This window comes from Rhineura floridana, chromosome 7 (assembly GCF_030035675.1).
Source record: "Rhineura floridana isolate rRhiFlo1 chromosome 7, rRhiFlo1.hap2, whole genome shotgun sequence".
NCBI lineage: Eukaryota > Metazoa > Chordata > Lepidosauria > Squamata > Rhineuridae > Rhineura > Rhineura floridana.
Genome location: NC_084486.1, coordinates 91009068 through 91024697, shown reverse-complemented (window position 1 = coordinate 91024697; position 15630 = coordinate 91009068). Strand labels below are relative to the sequence as shown.

The 15630-nt window shown below is 40.1% G+C and overlaps 2 protein-coding genes across 9 annotated transcripts in view; one reads left to right on the top strand and one right to left on the bottom strand.

The window, feature by feature from the left end:
* MYO7B (myosin VIIB) overlaps positions 1-11180 on the top strand; it is a 114222-nt gene extending 103042 nt beyond the window's left edge. For 5 of the 6 annotated variants that reach the window (XM_061636415.1, XM_061636410.1, XM_061636411.1 and 2 more), the window contains 6 exons: positions 3520-3626; positions 5284-5469; positions 6367-6483; positions 7471-7554; positions 8180-8299; positions 9362-11180. In XM_061636415.1, the coding sequence (XP_061492399.1) occupies positions 3520-3626; positions 5284-5469; positions 6367-6483; positions 7471-7554; positions 8180-8299; positions 9362-9451 (704 nt within the window). In that variant the 3' untranslated portion in view covers positions 9452-11180. The remainder of the gene's footprint in view (positions 1-3519; positions 3627-5283; positions 5470-6366; positions 6484-7470; positions 7555-8179; positions 8300-9361) is intronic. The other variant, XM_061636414.1, reaches the window with a different exon arrangement.
* A 506-nt stretch (positions 11181-11686) lies between these two features.
* LIMS2 (LIM zinc finger domain containing 2) overlaps positions 11687-15630 on the bottom strand; it is a 43872-nt gene continuing 39928 nt past the window's right edge. For all 3 annotated transcript variants that reach the window (XM_061636431.1, XM_061636430.1, XM_061636429.1), the window contains one exon: positions 11687-15245. In XM_061636431.1, the coding sequence (XP_061492415.1) occupies positions 15098-15245 (148 nt within the window). In that variant the 3' untranslated portion in view covers positions 11687-15097. The remainder of the gene's footprint in view (positions 15246-15630) is intronic.

Here is a 15630-nt window from a genome sequence, read left to right as displayed (position 1 = left end):
TTATCATTGCTGTCTGGTATATGGTCTGTGTCTACTTTTGGTAGCATGAATTGGCTGGCTCAGCTTTGTCTGAATGAGTGCAGACACTGGATTGTTACCTTGTTGTTGTTATATGCCTTCAAGTTGATTACGACTTATGGCAACCCTATGAATCACCGACCTCCAATAGCATCTGTCGTGAACCACCCTGTTCAGATCTTGTAAGTTCAGGTCTGTGGCTTCCTGTATGGAATCAATCCATCTTTTGTTTGGCCTGCCCCTTTTTCTACTCCTGTTTTCCCCAGCATTATTGTCTTTTCTAGTCAATCATGTCTTCTCATGATGTGTCCAAAGTATGATAACCTCAGTTTCATCATTTTAGCTTCTAGTGATAGTTCTGGTTTAATTTGTTTTGACACCCTATTATTTGTCTTTTTCGCAGTCCATGGTATGCACAAAGTTCTCCTCTAACACATTTCAAATGAGTTGATTTTTCTCTTATCCACTTTTTTCACTGTCCAACTTTCATATTCATACACAGAGATCGGGAATACCATGGTCTGAATGATCCTGACTTTAGTGTTCAGTGATATATCTTTGCATTTGAGGATCTTTTCTAGTTCTCTCATAGCTGCCCTCCCCAGTCCTAGCCTTCTTCTGATTTCTTGACTATTGTCTCCATTTTGGTTAATGACTGTGCCGAGGTATTGATAATCCTTGACAAGTTCAATGTCCTCGTTTCAACTTTAAAGTTACATAAATTTTCTGTTGTCATTACTTTAGTCGTCTTGACGTTCAGCTGTAGTCCTGCTTTTGTGCTTTCCTCTTTAACTTCATCAGCATTCGTTTCAAAACGTTACTGGTTTCTGCTAGTAGTATGGTATTGTCTGCATATCTTAAATTATTGATACTTCTCCCTCTAATTTTCACACCTCCTTCATCTTGGTCCAATCCCGCTTTCTGTATGATACGTTCTGCGTACAGATTAAACAAATAGGGTGATAAAATACTTCCCTGTCTCACATCCTTTCTGATTGGGAACCAATCGATTTCTCCATATTCTGTCCCCATTTCCTTTAAAGCATTCCATAGTTTTTCATGATCTGCACAATCAAAGGCTTTGATGTAATCTATAACGCACAGGGTGATTTTCTTCTGAAATTCCTTGCTCTGTTCCATTATCCAACGTATGTTTGTGATATGATCTCTGGTGCCTCTTCCCTTTCTAAATCCAGCTTGGATGTCTGGCATTTCTCGCTACATATATGGTAAGAGCCTTTGTTGTAGAATCTTGAGCAATACTTTACTTGCATGGGATATTAAGGCAATAGTTCGATAATTGCTGCATTCCCTGGGATCTCCTTTCTTTGGAATTGGGATGTATATTGAATGCTTCCAGTCTGTAGGTCATTAGTTTTCCATATTTGTTGACAAATTTTTATCAAAATGTGGACAGATTCAGTCTCAGTAGCTTGTAGCAACTTTATTGGTATGCCATCTGTTCCTGGTAATGTTGCTTATTAGCGTAATCTAACTGCCCTTTCATATTGTTATGAGTTTGGGGTTGGAATGGATGATCCCTGTGGGTCCCCTTCCAACCTCTGATTTGGAATCCTGTGCCTTGGAATGAGGAACTCCATCTGCTAGTCAGATGAGTCTCTTTTGTTAAACAAATAGAGTGGCCAGGTAGGATAATGGGTAATGCCCATCAACTGGTGAATGGGCCAGGAAGACCCTTTTGTTACTGAAACTCTTCAGGAGAAGCCTCCCCCTCCCCCGGAGCCTATGAGAGGCTTGTGTTTTTTAGTGGTCTGGAGAATGGCTGGGGCTGGAGGCAGACAGAGAGGCTATCCCTCTGCACCATGGCTTTAGGATGTCTCCTGCAACCCAGATGGAAAAGCTGGATATTGGACTGCTGATGCATTGAACCCCTCCATCCTGAGCTCAGGTTGGAATGTGTGTAAATAAATACACCACATTTCATAAAGACACCGCAGTCTCCGCTGACCTTCTTCCCAAAGGAAACCAAACCCTGCATGAGCGCAGGGACCCCTGAAATCTCACCGCTCAGCGATTGGGGAGGCGTGCAACAATATATACTGATTGGCACTCATCTGTGGCAGCAGAAGAAAGTATACTCCTTTTTTTGTAGCAAGCTTCCGAATCTTTGCTAATATCAGAATTTCTGCTTGATCTTCTTTTCTCATAAGGCTAACATTTGTCCATTGTGTCTTAGTTTGCTGTATAAGAGAAAAATTTTATAGCTGCCTTCTTTGCTTATAAATGTCAACTGCTACATTGGGATTCATTTCCATTGGGGAGTGGGCTAGGGATCATGTTTTTGGCATCTGGCTTGCTTGAGAGTGATGTGAAGCATAAACATTTATTTCTGACATACTTCAAAGCTTTATTTGGAATCAGTGAAACTTATGGGAGCGCAACACAATTGAATTCTGGAATGGGTGGCAGCAAGACAATGCCTGTATTTGCACGTCCATCACTAAGGCAAGCCATGATTTAGTGCAAACACACAAACCTCCCAAGAAGGAGACTGTAGCTGTCTTACTCTTCCCTGGGCTTTTCAGATGAATGTCACATGACAGGGCAGCTAAGCCAAGGTTTGGCTTAGTTTGTCATCTGAACCCAGGATCATGGTTGACTTAACTACAATCTGTAGCCAAGGTTTTTCCAATGGTTATAGGTCAAAGTGAAAGATGAGAGACCTTAACCATGGTCCTGCGCTGACCTAAAAAGCCCAGGGAGAAGTAATGAGGGTGTGAGCTTCTTGCTGGGAGCCAGCATGTTAGCGCAGTGATGATAAGCCATACTCTGACTTACCGTGACTTGAAAATCAGGTCAACACTGAAGATGCATCTCTTTCCCATGGCCTTTGATACCTGAGAGATATATTTTAGGACCTACCTGATTCTGTTGATAGTAACCTCTTTTAACTGTTTTTAATATTACATTTTTTCATTGTTGTAACCCACTCTGGGATCTCATGGTGAGGGGCCAGTAAGAAATCTAATAAATAATAGTAACATCTGCCAAATGTTTCTGTGCCATATAACTGTTAAATAGGTAGTGAAGGACCCCTCTTTGTAACGGGAAAAATAACCCTTTAATAACAAAAAACTGAGCCAGGAGACATCACTTGGACACTCCAAGTTATCATCTCCTTCTGAAAATATATTTAAAGTAGTGGCTTTTTGTTTTGTTTTATGCGGACAGCTGGATTGTTTTAATCCTTACCTCCAGATCTACAAGTAATTTATGCCTGAGTATATTATCTGTCTCCCATTGGCCAGGGAGCTACTATTACTGACTGGGTCCTCCGGGCAACTCTGATTAGATGCATCTGCCATGCTCCTTACCCCAGGCCACTGGGAGGAGCATTTAGGGAGTGTCCATGCAGAAGAGTAAAGAAGAGCTGGTTGCATTTGGCTATTAATTAAACTTGAAATACCTAGGCATAATGCATCTGTATATGCATGTTAAAGGTTGCCCCCATTTTAAATGTCTATAATTGTGTTTTCCTAGTGGTTTTCATCACTGTGAATTACCAGGTGTATTTCATGAGAAAGTTATGGCTAAATGTGGCTCCTGGGAAGGACTTGAAGGCTGACTGCATCTTTCACTATCATCAGGTAATAGGGTAGGGTTGATGTCTATAGCACGCCACTGACAATAATAACAATAATCATCAAGTGTCTACAAATAATGTCCCGACAGCGAAGCACTAATTTCTACTAACCAGCTGTGAAGTCCAATCTCACTGTGATATTCAACAATTTTATATGAATTTATCAATACAGATTTTTTCCTGATGAAATAGAAAGTTGTATAACTCATATATTATGTAGGATGATGGATTACTTTTTTCCTTAACCTATCAATTGTTCCACAGTTTTTGACAAGTTTCCACCCACTTTCAAATGTTGAAAAATACTCAATATGTTGAAGAGTATATAAAAGCTCAAATATTAAACTATGTTTACATTTTTGTTTTCTGATACGAAATGTGAGAAAAATGTGGCTTTTGGACATTAAAATGCCTGTTTAATTTTCTATTTAAGAAATTTTACGTGGCACCTTAAAGACTAAATGTTGATATGGCATTTCTATGCATACTTACTTGGCAGTAGGCTCCACTAAATTCCCTACAAGTCAATGAGGTTTAATGAAGGATTAGCTTCAGCCAACTGAAATGCAACCTTTTGCTTTTACTTAGAAATGCAAACGATCTTACAAAGAAATGTTACCAAATAATAGTCTCTGCTTGATTCTTTTCTTGATGCCCTCTTTCATTTCTGTTTCTTTTATTTGTGCTTAGTCCTTCAGAGATAGGAAAATGCTAACATTTGCTAGCTTTCAATTCTAACAGTTCTGAGTGACTGCAAGGATAGAAAGAAAGGACAGAAAGGTAGAAAGAATCAAGCTCTTTGTTTTTGTTTCTCTACTTGATTTAACTGATTAACATAGATAAGATGCCTAAACAAGGATTCTTCTATACGGGCTTGGCTTCCTCTGTCTCCACACCTTTTGCATTTGAGCTTAACTGTCCCAAACAACAGCAAAATTTCAAAGCTTCATTAACTCTCCAGAGCAGGGAGAGCTGTACGTAATTACTTGGGAAAGTGATTTTGTTGAAGGCTGATCATCATAAATTTCACTTGGTATGAAGAATTGATGGCATGAGATCGTTGGCTGGAAGGAGGTAGAGCTCTTTTGGAATACACAAGTGAGACAAAATCTCTGAGAGATCTGGAATTCTCCAGTAAAAAGACCACATTATCTTTTTGTTGGTGGGCAGGGATGGCTGCAAATGCAATGCCCAGAGCTGATGGGATGTCAGCACTGCCCTTTCTGAACCCACTGTGGTCTCTGTCAGTCATACAGATCTGTGAAGGATCAGTATAGACTGAAAATTCACAGGATTTGTGGACCTTGGACATTTATGATTCCAAGAATATTCCTCATGTAGGGAATCAGTCCCCATTGGCTGAAACTACTTATGCCTGATTCTGTCTGTGAGTGCAACCATGTCCCTTGTCTCATAATAAAATCAGTGAACATGTTCTAAGGGAGCCAATGTGGTCTCTCAGGCCCCAGTTCTAAAACCTAGGATGTCTTAATGCTTTCCTGCACACTACATATGATCCTTATATGCAGGGTTGCTTTTACATGGGAGACACTTAGTGCCCACTATGATACCAAAAACAAATCTCTCTCTCTCTCTCTCTCTCCCACACACCAGAGAGTAGTCAATAGATAAACAAACATGTCTTCAATTGTATCTTTCAGGAACTACCAAAGTATCTACGAGGATATCACAGGTGTTCAAAAGAGGATGCCATCCAATTAGCTGGGCTGATTTTTAAAGTTAACTTTAATAATGATCGAATGCAATATGCAGCAATTCCCAAAATACTGAAGGAACTAGTGCCTGAGAACATGATCAGAACAACATCTCCAGAGGAGTGGAAACGGGTAAAAAGAATCCTTTGATTATTCTAGAGTGTCAAAAATTCATATTTGCACTGGCTTTCCATTTGGGTTGGTTCCTCTCTATAGCTACTCATCATGCCACAGTAGTTCCCCTCCAGGTCACCATAAAAAAAAAGCCAATGGTGCTCACCACAAAGCTTCTCACTAACCATAGTCCTTTCAGAGAGCCTCTGTAGTCACTACAGTTGCTAAAACTGATTAGAAATGGCATCACAATGTACTTATTTTATTTGTATTTTTAAAAATCTCACTTGAACCTGGAGACTCAAGGATTATGTCACAGTGTATGGCAGGGGTTGGGATTGGGAACTTCCAGCCTGTAGACCTAGTTTGGCCCACTAGACCTCCCCATTTGGCCCACCATGGTATTTTGGCAAAGCCACACCCACCTGCCAATCACCGGATGTCATATGTGACACCAGGTGTGAGTAGGTAAAAAGGTGACTGGGCCAAAAAGGGCTACTGAAGTGCCACCAATCAGTTGATCTTCAGTGCTTCAGAAGCTCCATGTGCAGAGCTCCTGAAGTCCTGATGATCACCTAGTTGTCAGGGCCTCAAAGAGGCTTGCAAAGACCTTTGAAGTCTTAACAATTAGCCGATTGTCGGGACTTCAAAGGGCTGCTTTGCCTGATGACATTGTGATGGCAGAGAAAGGTCTGGCCCATCAACTGAACCCAGTTCCCCACTCCTGGTGTATGGTTTCTGTCATTCTGAGATTCCTGACCATATTTTTATTTTAATCCAAGGGTTGGGAGGTGGCTCAGTAAATCAACAAATACTAGAAAAAAATCACCTTCCTCATACCTGTGGGCAAATCCGTGAGACCAGTTCCTGCCACAGAAAAGCTGCCCCCGATTTTGACTTTTTTTTTTTATGCAGAGTATTATTTCTGCCTCTAACAAACATGAACAGAAAACTGTGGATGAAGCCAAAATTGCCTTCTTGAAGTTCATGTACCGTTGGCCAACATTTGGCTCAGCCTTCTTCGAAGTGAAGGTGAGTTTCAGTTAACCATGTTTTTTTGGGTACCATCGTATAGAAAGCTACTTTCTGCACAATAGAAACTTCTTACATTGTTCTGCTTCTTTTAAGCTGTTCAGTCTACTGTAAGTCAATGCCTGGGCCAGTATTCTGTGTGGATCTGCCTTTTATCTGCTATTACAAATAGTGGAAGAACTAGTCTTGCACCAGCAAAAAAATTGATTGCGCAATTAGAGATGTGAAGGCCCATTTAAAAAACCAGAAAATTTTTGGGGGGGAGGGACACCCCTTTTTTCTGTTTTTAATGAAGCCTTTTTGTTTTGCTTTTTCTGAAAAATTAGGGGGGAAACCCTGAAAAAAACACTTTCTTCCTGGTCTGCACATCTCTATGCACAATCTGGCTGGCATCAGCCTTTGCCTGTTCATTTTAAGATGTGACACCTATAGCTGGTTGGTGTGTACAGAGGGTACCACAGTGATGCCAGAGGAAAATAGGTTCTGTGTCAGAACCCCATACAAAAAATACCCACATCAAGATATGTGGGAGTCCCAGGAATCTCTGGGAGAGGTTACCACCACTGAGCCAGCAAGTGAGTGTTGGCCCAAGGTTTGAGGATTGGGCCCTAGATCACATGACTGAGCTGGACAGGGTTTGGAATACGTCCAAGTCTCTCCTCGCCACACACATTTTTTGGGCCTTACACCAGTGAAAGTTCCACTGGCTGAGCCAGGGTGAGGGACTTACACCAATGTAGCCCTTGGAAGCCCAAGATGCACTGAATACAAACCCTCTCATCCTGGCAGATATTGAGTTTGGACTGTGCTGTGGGTAAGTACAAGTGTGATCTACAGTGTGGAAATGGCAGTCAGAAAAAGTGTTACATGCTCCCTTACACTCCTGCAATAATAAGAGAAGAGTAACTAGTGAACAATTAACATGTCAGTGACTGGAAGTAGCTCCTTATCAATAGATTTCACTCCTTTTCTGTTCCTCTTTACTAGCAAACTTCAGAGCCAAATTTCCCTGACATTGTATTCATTGCTATCAACAAACAAGGACTCTCCTTAATACATCCAAAGACTAAGGTAAGAGTGTTCTTTTGATACTTGGTAGCATACCTACCCACTGGAAAAGGTACGTACACCCTGACCTATGCTAGAAGTTTCATCCAAAATGTCCCCTTCACGAAAAAGTGTGAAGATAGCTGTGGACTTCAGGAGGAAGTACACAGTTCTGCTTCTTCTGTTGTAGAAAATACATCAACTAACACAATTTGTTAGAGCCTGAACCCGTTATCTGTTGCTCCTCTCTTTGCTCTTCAAAATAATCCAAAAATATGAACAATTATATAAAGAAGAGATAAGCATGAGATCTGTGCACCCAGGAAGGAGAAACTCCTGCCTGAGTTGAGTACAGTCAGTTGGTGTCTTCCTGGAAGGATCTTTTGGGTGAAATGGCCAGATAGCAAATAAACAGAAACTTGGCTGAGGAGAGAGAATATTCTAAGGTCAGAAGTGCTTGATCCAGGGAAAACCCTACTCAGACCTCCTTAGAAACAGGTTATTTGAAATCAGCAGGAAATGGTAGTGAGGATAATGTGATAAAGCATCAGCACTGAATTGCTTTTGGAAATCCCTGATGTGCCATATAGAGAAATAGCTAAGTTGTTGATTTTATAAAACTTACATGTAACATTTATTTTGACTTTAGGAGATCTTGACAGTTTACCCTTTCACTAAAATTTCCAGCTGGAGGAGTGGCAGCACATACTTCCACATGACTATAGGGAACTTGGTACAAGGTAGTCGGATCCTTTGTGAAACATCCCTGGTAAGAAAAGTTTATGATTTCAGATTTGCTCAAGACCATCCACTGAAGGGAAACAAAGGCTCTGGCAATTACTGGTTAACCCTTTCTGCCCTTCCACTAAAGGTGCATTCTGAGTAAAATTCTCCAAGGACGTGTGCACATAGTTCCTCAGAGAATAACCAAACTATTCCCAGGAAGACTATTGTGGAGTGGATTGAAAGTAATTTATGACCCACTACATCCCATTAGTTAAAACTGTCCATTCTTGGTGGAAGGTGGAAAGTATTCACCAGTAAATATTGTTGCACGCCACCCCAGTCTCCGAATGGTGAACTAGTCTAACCAGTAGAGCAGTTTTTTTCATTTGCAGATCCCAAATCAGAGGCTAGAAAGGGCTTCATAGAAAGCATCCATCTCAATCCCCAAACCCCATAATATTAATGCCTCTTTTTTCAAACTTGGATAATAGTTCTACCTTTGGTAGTTGAGGAAAAATCATGAAGAAGCTGTTTATTCCAATTTTTCCTGGATGCCTCTTTGATGAAGACTCTTCTTGCCTCAGGATATGTTTCTTTAGCCTCTCAGTTTGGAAGGACGTGGGTGGGTGGGTAGTATCAGAAAGTCAGACTTGCAAGAATTAAGGGGCTTGGGAAATGAAACTGGCTGATATATGTGCATGTTGGTGGCTTGGGGAATGTAGGAGGGTACATATTACATTAATGGAAATGGTATGTGGGCCAAAATGTTATCTTAAAACAACAGTATTAGCAGGATGAGAGCCAGTGTGGTGTAGTGGTTAAGGTGTTGGACTACGACCTAGGAGACCAGGGTTCGAATCCCCACATAGCCATGAAGCTCACTGGGTGACCTTGGGCCAGTCACTGCCTCTCAGCCTCATGAAAATCCTATTCATAGGGTTGCCATAAGTCGGAATCGACTTGAAGGCAGTACACATTAGCAGGATGCTTACCCTGACACACTGGGATACTGTTGTGAAATGTTTCATGATCTGCTAAAGAGTCTCATCGCTCTTTATAGCCCTTTCCATGATAGTTTATTAAATGTCTCTACTTTTTCCTCAAGGGATACAAAATGGATGACCTAATGACATCATATGTGCACTTGTTAATGAATGATGTAAACAAACAGAAGAATCAACATCTCCCTGCCTGAGAATAAGAAGCACCCATCATTTACAGGTTGTGCCAAACTGACAGTATTTAATATATTGGAAGAAATTCATTTTAAACTTTACATTTGTCAGTGCAGTCTCTAATTGTATCTTTCTTGACCCTAGAGGACTGAACCAAAAACTACGGCTGTCGCAGAGACATGTGTGTGTTTAAGCCACAAATAAAGCTGTAGTCAGCTCAGAGTGCAAATGCTGAGATTTCAACATAACTATTCCAAAATAATCTGCATTTTTTTCCTGTAATGACAGCCTCCTTTTCTCGAAATTTATCCTGCACTAGATTATCACATCCTTTCCTATTGAGAAAGGAATGCATGATAGGCATGGTGTACTCCTGGCATCAGCACAAACTTCTGCAATACACAGCAAAAAGTTACTGTGTTACCCTTTAAGTACCGGGAAAGTACACTGAAAGGAAGCATCCTCATGAGGTGAAGTCAGTCTACTTACTCCATGAATGATTTTTTTTAATTGATTTTATTTTTATATGTTGTATTCCACCTAGATACATTCTTATGAAAGTGTGGGTTATAAATACATAAATAAACAATGTTACCTTAGCTCGAGAAACATGCTTCACCTATTTGTAACTGACTACCAGGAAATATAGGCCCTCTGTGGCGCAGAGTGGTAAGAGGCGGTAACGAAGCCGAAGCTCTGCTCATGGCCGGAGTTCGATTCCAATGGAAGGAGGAAGTCAAATATCCGGTAAAAGGGGTCGAGGTCCACTCAGCCTTCCATCCATCCGTGGTCGGTAAAATGAGTACCCGGCATATGCTGGGGGGTAAAGAAAGGCCAGGGAAGGAACTGGCAATCCCACCCCATATATACGGTCTGCCTAGTAAACGTCGCAAGATGTCAGCCTAAGAGTCAGAAACGACTCGCACTATAAGTGTGGGGACACCTTTACCTTTTTACCAGGAAATATGTGTAGGACTGTGTTGTGTCAAATAATTGTAGCAATAAAGATTCCATGCATCACAGCCTTTGTACTGTGCTGACAAGATTGTTCTAATAAAACTTTCAATAATCCAAGGAGCTAGGAAGTTATTGTTGGTACTACATGTTTTTTTGTGTAAAAGGAAATTCCAAACCTGTCTTTGCTAAATGATATATTCTCCAATGATTGTTGCAGCATGTTCACACAAACTTTTCAGCAGTTGAGGAAAACCAATACTGTTGGCTTCCCTGTTATTTACCAAAGTAGTCACAATAGTCTCTGTTGAATCTAGCAGAAGGCACAGTTTGGCAAAGAAGGTGTTTCGTACATGTGTACTGGAGGATTAGAATGTTGGGATCTTTCTGCACCTAAATGAGTGCCACACTTTTAAAAATACTGAACCTTTTGCAAACAAGCATCCAGACATTCCACATGCAGTGTCCATTGCTGGCAGTGGACTCTTTGAAGCTAGCTGGCTCAAAGGTGAGATCAAGATTGTACTGTATGTCTGAATCCTTAATGTAAATTCAGTTTGATGCTTTAATTTAAAATGTTGTATATTCGTTTTCTGTTAATGATAATAGCCAAATTATTGTGTCCACTTTCTAAAAAGAAAATTGCAAAATAACTGGAGTAATACTGTTAACTTCCTTCCAGAAATGTATGTCACACTAAACCAAGTATAAATCCATAAAGTCTTGAACAGCTTTTCAGTCTTCTGTTACCAAAGCACTTAACGCTACAGATTGGATCAAAGAATCCTTCCTACACAGCAGCTGCATTTCAAATAAAATATATAGTCAAATCACTATTCTGCTTTTGTTAAAAGAAGGTGACCAACTTCTGTATTCTTAGGGGCTACATTTTCTCCACACAGTAGTCTGGGGCCTAGAACTGTATTTTGTCACACAAACTGACTTACTCACCATTGATTGGATGTTATAATAAAGCTGGAGTCATCTAACAATAACGGTCTCACAGCTATGGGGTGTTGCATTAGATGTTACAAAAAAGAAAGAAAGATGCAATATTATAATCCGGAATATATATTTCTCACAACTTAAAATGTTTCTTTTCCTTATGGCAACCATTATGTTGAATTTAAGCACCAGAGAAATGGTGTAGTGGCTGCAGCAGAACAGCAGCTGGCCAGACCAGTCATATTTTCTACTATTACATTATTCAGGCATTTTTAATAACATTTGCACATTTTGTTCCAAAAATATTTCCTGTAGCAGGTTCCTGCACCAAATAAAAGCAATCCGACATGTGCAACTTCGGAAAATAACCTTTACTGTGAGATTTAAAAGATATATAGCAGTCATTTCAAGAATATAAAGTAAAATGAAGATATACAATATTTTAATCTAGCAGGATGTACCCTTTTGCTAGAGGAATTACAAGATTCTGAAGCAAAGTATTGGCAGAAAACTATGTAGATTTTGTAAAACATTTTAACGCAATGCATTGAGAAATTATTGTGACCTTATACAAAATATGTCAACTTTACACATTAAAGTGGTTTAGATGCTAACAGCTAGTTTTCCCCCCCCAGAATGCTGCTCAAACATCCCCATTATGCTCCTCCTCTGCTCCTTGCCATACCTTGCAGGGAGCAGCAAACCACAACCTTGGCTTATTGTGTCATCCGAACCCAGTCTCATGGTTTGCTTATCTCCAAGCAAACCACAAGAGGTAGCCAAGGTTTGTTCTTGACTTACCACTTGTGGGTTATTTGGGAAAACAAACCACAAGCCCAGATTTGGATGACACAACAAGCAAAGGCATAGTGCAGCCATTGGAGAATGGAGACTACAATTATGTTGTGAATGTTAATAACCTTTCATTTAGAGTTTATACTACACCTTCTAAAAGTATCTGCTAATTTTTAAAGCAATACAGGAACCCACGTGATATAAAATATGTTACTACAATACTATATAGTTATAACAATATATTATAGCTGGTAAATCTACATTTAGTGCACTTAGTGGAAGGATAATTAATGTAATAATTATTTAACTTGCTATTTTCCTATAATCTTGACACTTTCAGATTGCTTTGAATGGAGCAAACGGCACTTGTCATAGACTGGTCAGTAAAGTTGTACCAAGCTGTAACACTCACACATTTTCATGGTGAAAAGTATGCTTTCAACAGGTGCAAAACAACTCCAAACATACTTTTTACTTTTACATGCTATTTTCTATACTTGTTCGCAGCTATGATTCCGCTTATCTGCTGCTGGATCATGGTGGAGTCAATCAGATTTGGATCTGCAGTGGCATCAGTGAGAGCAAATGAAACTGAATTGCTCTCTGAAGATCCAACTGAGCTTTAGTTAACACAGGAATTCATATTTGATTTGCACATTCCAATAGACATCCAGCCAACCCTTTCTCTTTCATAGTGTTTCATTGCAGGAGCTCATTCTTGTTTGCACCCCTATCCCAAAACCTATGCCCTTTTGACCCAAAGCTGGGGTCATTTTTAAATCCCTCCTAGATGAATCCCATCATTGGATTAAAGAACAAGATTACATAAAATCCGCCCATCAAACAAAAGTGTCATGCCACAAAGTCCCATGGTTCACAGGTGCCCTATATCCATGCTATCTCACAAGATGGGGTCATTTTTCAAGGGTCACAAAAATGTTCTTGTCACATATATACCATGTTAGTGCATGACCAGAATTGCACTGTGGCATAAGAGTTGTGTTCTGTAGGTATATTGCATAGGAAAATACAGCATGAATTGTATTTTGGCTTCTAGACAGTAGTGCCTATGCTTTGTTCCTACAGCAGCACAGTCTACCAGATCCATCACTGACTTAATAAGAGTGGAAGCTACAATGCTCGACATACAGCTTCTCCATGCACATGTGCTATTTCATTCTTTTCAATGTAGGGAGCAGAACATATACACATCAGGCTCTGTTTACTCCATTTAAATGAATATGGCAGCACACATACACAAGATCTTAACTGGAACACACAGAGGATTCTGGATGACAGCGGCTGAAGTCAGTGAGAGTCTAAATTAAGGATCACTTATCTTAGACCTAAGAAAAATATGGTCCACGTATTTGTGGTTGCTCTTTGTACTTATGACTGAAGGTTAGTCCCAGATGAAGAGAAGAACAATCCTCTTGTGCTATTTATTAGATATAATAATATAAACTACATGATGATAACAATAAGCAGCTAAATAATGCTATTTCAGGATTAGTTTTGGAAAAGAGGTGCAAAAAGTCGATCCTCTTACATCAGTGTATGAACAAAACTCAATTATTGTAATAAAGATGTAAATTAAGACATTTATGCTTTCCTGCCCTGTATTAAACAGTCACAAAGTGGCATCTTGTTCTATACTACTCTTCCTTTACCTTCCTATTACAGGAAAGCAAATACTATGGTGGAATTTCATGAGAACACTACTTACTTCGTCTGGAATGACACATTATGAAGCAAACACAGGTTTCTCCAGCCCATGTGGTCTGGTATTGCTAAAGAAAGGGCGGGAAACATCATGTAGAACTGGCAGGTGGGGAGAGTGCTTAATACATTCACTATCTGCCACTTCTCCCTTCCTACATGCCATCCCTCTGACACATACTCTGAGCTCCGACACTGGAAATAAGCCTATCTGAGGGAAACTGTCTGGGAGTGAGGTGCAGAAGGGTAGTGGTGGAAAAATGGCAAGAGGGAGAAGTGTTAAGCACACAAAGGTGTTTTCAGGTGTGTGTGAGCGAATGTATTTTGCTAAGGTAAACGACGTTTGGGAGCATGTGTTTGCTGAGGTAATATTTAGTTCCACTTTTAGAGAGGCCATTTACAGGATTGTTTTATGTAACACTAAAATGAACATGAGTTGTAGGTGGATTATACGTAGGGTAAGACTCCAAGAATTTCCTAATACTTTCTCCACAATATGCCAGCATTAAGAATGGAGAAGCAGAAGGTCTAAATACTTAGAAATCCCACAGCTACTATAAATACAGGGACCAAGAATAATCTCTTTCAGAAATTATAGGCTTACAATTCAGCCACTTTGGTCCATCCAGATCCTATTTTATACTATTCCTAGCTCATCCAGCGTAGCTCCTAGGGCAGGAAAGGGCAGCTAGTTAATAAAACCAATGTAGGTATATGCTGAGTAATTATAACAAAGTAATTAAAAACTGCAAGGAAAATTAGTACTTGGTTCTCATTAGTCCACTGCAATTTTAAGAGAACGTTTAAAAGACATATTACATGAAGTTCTGTGTTTTTGTGTTGCTTCTTGGAAGGGAAAGGTTAAGAAGCCTACTTCTACTCAACCTTCCTGTGTTCCCACTTTCAGTCTGCCTAGGCTAATTTTGGTTTAAAAACAATGAGAGGGAAAAAGAGTACAGAATTCAATTTAACATGTAGTAGGTGCCTGAATCTCAGTACAGCATGAGCAAATAGTGGAAAAAAGCAAGGGGAAATAGTGCATTATTGTGCATTGCCACAGTTTTCTTCCCGAGGACAACCTCTACACACTATAACCTGAGCAGAAAAACATTCAGAGTGCAAGATATAACTAGTGAGCTTTTGTTTCTCTTGTTCTTCAGCTATTTTTAAAAGTTCCTTTTGTGATCAGTGGGTGAGGCAGACTAGTTGGTGAGGGTTATGATGAGTAGAGTCAGCAGTAAGCACAGACCTGTTTAAGAAGAGTTTAAATCCAGAGCTTTGGGATGAGTTTTCTTGGAGGCCAACTCAGACAGCTTCTTCAGGCGTTTCTTCAGCTCCAAAGGGAATTTCTCATAGCATTTCTTGCACACCGGCTTCATATCAAATTCCACGAACTTACTCCTTTCAAAGAAATATACAGCTATTAATTTTCACTCAGGAAGTCACGTGAGGCTTAACATCTAAGTGAGCAAGCTTCAGCCTACCATGCCAATCAGCAAACTGGGACATTTATACACAAGCAGAACTGGTAAGTACATGCAGAATAAAGCCTACCCTGGTAGCAGATCTACTGCCCTACTGTTTGAAATGGTGGGCTGAAGTGATTACCTGAAAGCAGATCTTACGAATGAGCAACCCACCGTGCAGGTTGTGCTCCCTAGTTGAAAATAATTATTGTGCCGTTCGTCTCATATATTGGCTGTAAATGCATCAGGAGCAGCATAGGAATGCTGCAAGACAAGGAATACTTTGCTCCAGAAAGAAATGTTGAACTTGCTGGTGAGGG